This window comes from Austrofundulus limnaeus, unplaced genomic scaffold (assembly GCF_001266775.1).
Source record: "Austrofundulus limnaeus strain Quisiro unplaced genomic scaffold, Austrofundulus_limnaeus-1.0 Scaffold1792, whole genome shotgun sequence".
Classification (NCBI taxonomy): domain Eukaryota; kingdom Metazoa; phylum Chordata; class Actinopteri; order Cyprinodontiformes; family Rivulidae; genus Austrofundulus; species Austrofundulus limnaeus.
The window spans coordinates 6,023-14,351 of record NW_013954194.1 but is presented as its reverse complement, the minus strand read 5'-3'; the positions used below and the strand labels follow the sequence as shown (position 1 = coordinate 14,351).

The 8,329-nt window shown below is 40.8% G+C and overlaps 1 protein-coding gene across 1 annotated transcript in view; it reads left to right on the top strand.

Annotated features, from left to right (window-relative positions):
• Positions 1-8,329, top strand: part of wtip (WT1 interacting protein) — a gene marked incomplete at its 3' end in the record, with an annotated part of 18,955 nt that overhangs the window by 4,609 nt on the left and 6,017 nt on the right. Inside the window, 1 exon segment of the mRNA XM_014033628.1 lies at positions 3,486-3,587. Coding sequence (XP_013889082.1) covers positions 3,486-3,587 — 102 coding nt within the window.

Below are 8,329 nucleotides of genomic sequence, written 5' to 3'. Positions count from 1 at the left end.
CGTACAGGGTCAGCAACAGTGTTTCGGCTCAGACTCACATTTAAAAATGCTTGCCTTTTTTCTGGGCACACAGTGTCACAAACTTTTATCATACAGTTTTTGATAAATTCTCCCTCGGTAAAGGGCCGCGCTGACTTTGCAACTTCTGCTGCCACAATAAAACTAGCCTTAACAGCAGCCTCGCTTTGTGATTTGGCTTTTGTAAACATAGCTTGCTGTGACACCAGACTTCTTTTTAACTCGTTTGCCTTTTGGAGCCTTTGTGTCATGTCCAGATGCTTATATTTGTCGTGGTGCCTCGTTTCATAGTGTCTTCTTACGTTGAATTCTTTCATTACGGCCACACTGTCTCCGCACAAAAGACACACAGCTTTGCCTTTTACATCCGCGAACATATACTCTGCCTCCCACCTGTCTTGGAAACCTCTGTTTTCAAAATCCACCTTTCGTTTAGCCATTTTTTCGGAGAGAGTGGTGTTCGGGTCCAGCTCAAGTCACTGAAGAGGCGCGGACTCACTCCCGTTCGCGGGCAGTGATTGACGTGCGGACGCATCTGCAGTGCATTATGGGATTTGTAGTTTTAAGGTAGTCCGTGCAACACACTGGCGGGCCGGTTTAAATAATAATTAAATATTATCCTGCGTGCCAAAAATAATCAATTCACGGGCCGGATGTGGCCCGCGGGCCTTGAAATTGACACATGTGCTCTAGGGGTTTACACACTGCATGGCACAGCTTCTAACCCAGGTTCATCTTTTTGCATTTGCTTTTTAGGGCCGATCAGCCCGGCCCGATTGGAACCTCGCATGTACTGCTGATCATTTTTATTGGTTTGTTTGCAGACGAGTCTGGCAAGTCATTAAAAATCATATAGATCTACTAGATAGTAACTATTTTCTTTACCAGGTCATGTGTCACAAGCTAGTAATGCTAGCTAATAGCTTACCAGTCGATGTCATCTCGCTCTGGTCGCTTGTTGTTGCTGTATGGCCAGGTACAGCCTTCGTTACCTCTCCRCTCTATTTCACATCTCCATTCATCGTCTAACTCTACGTTTACGTATCCATTCTTGCACTGCAATCTGTAATTTAACTACTTGCATGAACAACATCAAAACAATCAGGAGCTCAGTGGCGGCGTCCGTTGGTGAGTCGCAAACAACCAAATGATGTCACTATCCAAATTTGCGCTTTTCYGGTAAGAAGTTCACACCCACTTCGAGGCGGCTCTCCGCACAGTGCGAAACAAGCAGGGCCAGGCTGGTCTTGGACCAGGACCATCTTGGCGGGCCGTGCAGTGCGTAAACCTCTTCTGTGGACTAAATCCTTTTGGTTCTCTAAGTCTGGTTCTTTCATGTTTTTGCACAATGTTATGTATTTAAGAGGGAGGAACTTTAATCTAGTCAGACTTTAGTTAAGGATTATTAGTATCAAAATTGTCTGGTTAAAACACTTCAGGAAAAACAACTGAAACAATGTTACTGTGTATTAAATTTAATTACATGAATGATCCTATTTGGCAAGAAAATTGCACAAAGTTGCATTTGTTTCTTGGTGCCTTTTTATGGTAYTGAACACAACCTTTGGGTTTCTTTTGTAACAAGCTGCTAGATGGAAACACATATCGGTCAGTTAATTGTTTGGTTCTGTTTRTCTGAGATTTCATCGTTGTTGTTAATTTGGCAAGAATGTAACCATGTCAATATTGTTTAATTAGGTTATACCTAATCCTTTTTATAGTCCATTTTTTCCCCTAATGTTTACTAAGGGAGTGATGAGAGTGTACATCCAGGAAAGGTCATATTTAAATTTAACAAAAGAAGTCAGGCATGTTTGCAGACATTATTGTGATCATTCTGTAGTGAGAGTAGGGAGCAGCTGGAAGAGAGCCTGGAGAGAAGAGGAATGAAAAGGAGGTACTGCAGTGTCACTTTGAGCCTGTAAATGTAAAGCTGCTGAAGGTGGACGAGTACCCGGGGTCGACCATCCAAAGCAATGAGACCAAGAAGAGAGTGCAGGCAGGTGGATGGAGACGAGCGTGAAATGAAACCTGCTGTGACGTAATGTTTAGAGATTGTGGCAAAAAGAAAAAACAGAAGGCAGAGCTGGAAGTGGCAAATAGAAAGATGATGAGATGTTGGGAGCAGCAAAAAGGACAGGATTGAAAACGAGTTCATCAGAGGGACAACTAGGGGTGAGTAGTTTGGAGACAGATTTGAGTGGCGTGGTTGAGATGGTCTTGGACACATCAGAAAAAGGACAAGGGATKTTGTTCAGTGTACAGTGTTCACAAGAACTGATATGAAAGGGAAACGACTCAGATAAATTAGAGTTGGTGCTTTTGTTTCTCAAAAAAATTTGTTCAAATATAAGAATTTTAAGTGTGTGTGTGTGTGTGTGTGTGTGCGTCAGGAGGAGAGTCGTTGGGATCTTGTGTCCTGTGGGCACAGTGACCCCAAACTCACCCCATCAAGGCTTGAACCCTGCTTTCTCAGAGGAATGTGACCTCAGTGGAGGTTGTCTTGTGTTTGGAAGATTTTTTTTTTCTGTTATATCAAATGGTCTGAGCCGCTCTTTTCTTGTTTCCTAACTAAAACTGACAGCAGTTTGAGTAGTTGAATTGTTATTTTTTTCTCTCTCAGGTCAGCATCAGTGATAAAAGCGCAACCATGTGATCAAAGGAATGACTAGTCGTATGAAACGTTATATATTTTATTCCAATGTTATTTAATAAAAATAAGTAGAACCTGTGTTTTTGCATTAAACTTTTCAGCTCATTTTTTAAAACTTAAACTTGTAAAGCTTGTTTAAGACCCAAACAAGGACCCTAAACATCTTTAATTCAAAATGCATGAAGATTTCATCTAATCTGTCTCAAGTTGTCAATTATAAAAAATGAATAATATAAATTCTAGCCTGAACCCTTGTATTCTACAGGTTCCTGAGAATTTTGGTTTTACTGAGAACAACCTGAAAGGGCACAAGAGGGGCGAAACAATCCAAACCTGTGACTTGTATATGTTTTTTTTAATTAAGATTCATCTCAACTGTTGAGTCCCTCTCAATACTTTTTTAAAGTTAAGTTTTCCTGTAGTAGCCTGCTCTCTAACAGTATGATGTAATATAAAGAAATGACAGAAGTCAGGATCGTGCTGCTCCTTTAATGTTCATAGTCCCTGCTTTGCTCTTTGATTTCCACAGAACTGTACATTTGAAGGAATTTAAAAGTTTTAATGACATAACTTAAAACTTTTCTGTGTTGCTTGTATCAATTTGTAGCAAGTAGATTTTTTTCCCCCGCTAACACAGATGACAGCTTCTCATTGTTTAAAAGGAAAATACAGCAGAACTCGCRTTGTTATATTTCCAGTAATCGTCCTCATTTTGTGTTTTCACGGAACAACTCAGACTAAAGTGGCGTCGGCAGCTCAGTGACTATTCTACTGTCAAATCTGCAAATAATAACCGACTCTTTGCCTCTGACAGGTATCTGCATCAAGTGTGGGAAGGGCGTATACGGGGCGAGCCAAGCCTGCCAGGCCATGGGGAACCTCTATCACACGAACTGTTTCACCTGCTGCTCATGTGGTGAGTCAAACTGCCCGTTTAACGACGGCACAGCCGGAGGCTTCTGCTCTGCAAAACATAGACAGCACATCCGACCTGAATTCGTGCACGCCGAGCGTTTTTGTTACAAGCTTTGTTACATCCTTCACAAGCTCGCGTTTCAGGTTGCAGATCAGAGGTGTCACCGGGATGACAGGAAGTCTGTGTTTTCAGGATTACTCCGCATGCTTTCTGAAAATTGAGACTAGGTTTTATGCAGAGATGCATGATGTTAGAAGAACATGCAAATGTGACGGTATCGGGTGCTGTAAATCCACATTTTGTTGACAGCAATAGCTTTTGGATAAGTTGGCACAAAGAAGAAAAACAGCTGTAGAAGTAGGTTAAAGCAAGAAAATAACATTGGATCAAGTCAAACAGAATACTGAAAGGACAAACCCTGCAACCTGTGAGTGTTTTTGTGGATCACACGGTCTTTACAATACATCCAGTCAGCTCTACTCCTGCCCGATGCAATTCATGAGTCCTGCCAGTAAAGACACTTTTGAGTCATTTAATCAGGCTATAACATGAGCAGGTTACACATGGAGCAGGTCAGTGTCTCTGTATTAAACAGGAGGCRTCGCTGCAGAGACGATCCAAGGTTCATCATGACTAGCAGCAGAAGAGATTATGAGGAGTACATACTTTATACGCAAAACTGACAAAAGTTACAATTTATTCATGCGTGCCTGGGAAGAAACCAGCCTGTCAGGTTCTGTGGTGTGGGTTTGACTTGTCTGTATCTTACCTGCAGAAGACAGCGGTCAAGGCGATCTTGGTTTGGAGACTCGCGGAGAAATTCTCTTGAAAAAAATCTGTTAGCTGAGTCAGAGCAGGACCCATGTAAGACCCAGTGTTTGTCTCGCACTTTACACAAACTGTATACTCTGTGTTTTCATATTTTGACACTTTTTGACGAAGGCAGTAGTTTTACGTTGTCGTTACTTGCTGCATGTAGCTGTGTGCACTCAGGCTGCTGCTCCTCCAAAACATAAAAATAAAAATACAAGACAATAAAAATTTGTGATTCTAAAAAAAAAACGCAATGTGTTTTTTTTTTTTTTTTTTTTTTGGGAGATGAGAGGATATCTGTAAAAGTAGGATTAAACGGAGGACAAACTTGTTTGTCTCAGACACAGACATTTATGAAAGTCTTTCCTAAATAATAAGTAAGTAAGGGTTAGGTTATTAAAATAGGAGGTGCTGTTCAAATGCTCGGAAAGTTTGAGCTGTTTTACGTAAAGAAAAGTCTGTTAGCTGTCTGAAAATTTCTGTCTCTCCAAAGAAACATCACTGAATGGTGTTCGCTGCAGGTGAGATACTGACTATTTAAATGCTGTTTCTAACTGCCCCGGTTCAAACATCTGAAATAACTATATTTGGACAAAATGACAGAGCTACTGTATGAGCTCTAATAAAAGTAGATTCTGATGTAAACAAAGATTCAGAAGGAGTGAAAGTCGTTAATAACCTGTAAGAAAATAAACTAATTCTGCTTAATAATTAACAACAAAATCATGCGGCCTGGCTGCAGTCAAAACTGGTCGCTGGTTAATCAAAACTGGTTAGAGTTAAACATTCACACTTTTTCTATGTTTCGACATTTTAGAAAATATTTAGTAAATGAAAGATTTTCCACATTTTACCTCCAGAAGCTGTGTGTCATATTGGCTTCTGTGTTTATCTGTGAAATGTACTTATACTTACTTAGCTGCATCTGTCAGTCTAATTTCTCTGTGTGTGTTTACTTCATGTACGTCACACTCAGATGAAGCGTTTTGCAAAGAGGGCAACACACAGGGCCTATTGTAGCTCTTCACACATCCATGAACGCACTTACAAAGAAGGAAAGTGAGAGTTTGTTGTGTGTTGTGCCAGAAAACTCATCGTATTGACAACAGGTGAAGTGTAACGATTGAGTTAATTCCGGTGCATTTATGTTGCTGTTTAATGCAGTGATGTTGATTAATGTGCACTCTCCCCATAAATACATACATGAAATAAATGTTTGGACAGTATCTGTATTTTACATCTTAACACCTTAGCTACTTCTCTCTTTAAGAGCATCCCTCTGTAGAAACAGTGAGCTCATAAAGCCTCAAAGAGACAAGAATGCTGACACGTTTTGATCTACAAGACTGTAATTAAATCTGCTCCTAAGCATAAAGTACAGTGCAGACTGTGTGTGTGTTTGGATGCCCCCGTCATCCGACTCCAGACCACCTCTCCTTTTTCCTGGGGAAACAACAGGAAGATGTCTGGATGGAGCCTTTCAGCCAGGTTCCATTCATACAAGTAGTCTGTACGTACACCGATCCTCCACCTCCACCCCTCAGGCTCTGGAAGAGCCGCCTATAATTTACATGTAACCAAAGCCACATACTTTCCGATTTATCGTGTGTTAGACGAAAGAGAGGCCAGATGCTGAGTGCCTTGTTGTTGAGGTTGCTGGGATATTTTTTTTTTTTTTGTAGAAAAACAGCCTCCAGCCTGGTTAAAAGTCTTTATGAAACTTTTAGGGTTTGTTTAGAGGTTTGCTTTCATCGGCCTTTGCGTTCAGTTCATCAAACAGACTTTCAACCAGATTATTTCCACTGACGGTTAAAAACACCCGGTGAGAAAGTGCGGATGAGGTAGCTGTGTTGGAATTAACTGCTGCTTTAGTCAGAAAACAGACCAYTACTGAGAGAAATACGATTGGGTTTATCAGAGAAATCCTGTCCACCATTTGTCAACAAGTCGTTTTCTGGGCTGCGGACAAGTTAGTGTTGATACGTTCACAGACCGGCCCACCTCTCAGGATAGTTTATAGGCAATGTAAACTACATAATCTATTGTTTGACCTCTTGTAAATGGGAATGTTTTAAAGGCCTCGGTGAAGTTTAGTTTCAAAGTGTTTGCACTTGTCATAACACAATTCAGTGATTTATAAAGAGCTGTGTTCTTGTGTCTTCTGTTTGTTTTTGATGTTTTTCTTTTTTTCCCCCTTATTTTTTGTCCGTCCTGTTGTATTGAGTCTGGAGTTCCACAGTGAGGCCGACTTTACTGAGACATTGCTCGCTGGTAGCCCTGGGCTTTGTTTAACCATGCATAATTGAGCCCTCCTCTTGGCTTACTCCCATGGTTGCACCCTTTTTTCAGGGGATGGCCAAGAATGCAGCCCTCCCCACCACCACTTCAGCGAGCCTTCCCTGGAGGACCTCAATCACACAGTCACAAAGTATGCTAGACCTGCTTATCAGAGGGGGCAGGCTTGCTATGGACTCACTTTAAACAGCAGACGCACGCCAAAAGGATTGTGTACTTGTGCTGCCACACGTACTGAAAGTGACTTGTTTTAGGGTCTGTTTGGTGCATATTTTGTCTTAAAAGAATTGTGATAAATACCTTGCTTAAGAGAGGTCATGTTTGCAAAGGTTGACTGTTTTCAGTCTTAATTAAAGTTATAAAGAATATTGTATTTTTAAAAAGAGCATAGCTTTGTTATTTGCCAGTCTTGCAGTTCACATTAGCTTGGAGTTTTCTGTGAAAGAATGCAACAAAAGGTGGAGGAAGATTTAAACATGGTGATCTGGCACGACCAACATGTCGAAACCCCAGTTTGATTCCAGCCAGCCACTGAAGGATGCTGAAAAGTTGAGGCTAAAAGCTCCAAACCTGCTTTGTCCACTTGAACTGCCCCATGCATGCTCACTTTGTTGATGGAAAACTAACTGACCAAAACACTTTCCCTGAGAAGTTTCTGTGCAGGGATCTGCAGAGGAGATCAGTCAAGTCTAGTTTCTGACTATAAAACCATCTGATCACTGTCAGAAAGCCGTAATTGATCAGTGAACAAAGTTTTCACATTTAGATCCAACTCTCTGCCATGTTTTTCATTACTGAGCTTTAGTGTCTCGGACTCGAAGAAACCAAAAGTTAAAAAAATAAATACATCCTCAGATTATCACCACCCATTTTTGCTTTAATCCTCCCAATAACCGATCGATGTAGTGCATTAAAACAAGTGTAACTTCCAAACCTTCCCCAAATTTATTTCGTTTTTCTTCACCATTTTTGTAAGTTTGTATAGCGTTCCATTGCATGTCTGGTTTACTTGGAAACCAAAAGTTGGGCAAAGCAGCACAAGCTGGTTTCATTCTGTTTGACAGAAACAGGTTGAACTTTCAAATAAACAAGCTTCCCTTTAATTAATTGATAAAAAAAAATTTAAAATAAAATTTTTTTGGCTTGGATGAGTAGACATCTGTCAAACTGTTAAATCATTTCGTATTCAGTTCGATTTGATTATGTATATTTATTTAGCAAAAAGTCACAACTTATGTCGTCTCAGAGCACTGTACACAAAACAGTCAATGTAAGGAAGCCAGCAGATCACATTGAATCATTTTGTTGCAGTGTCCCACCCTGAGCAGCACATTGGCAACCGTGAAAAGGAAAAACTCCCATTTAACAGGAAGACCTCCAGCACAACCAGAACCAGCTATCTGCCTCGACCAGCTAGATCCGGAGGTTCGGTTACACCAGTATCCAGTTGCATGCCTAATGGGCCCCTTAGCAAAACACTGAACCCCCTCATTGCCTCCAATGGGCCCCATTGGTGTATGAAGGTGATCTAAAACACTGATTAGTCTCTATTAAACGCTTTATTCAGATTAGCTTTAGAGATACAGCGTGTAAAATAAGTTTTGAACACGTCACCATTTTTCTCAGTAAATATA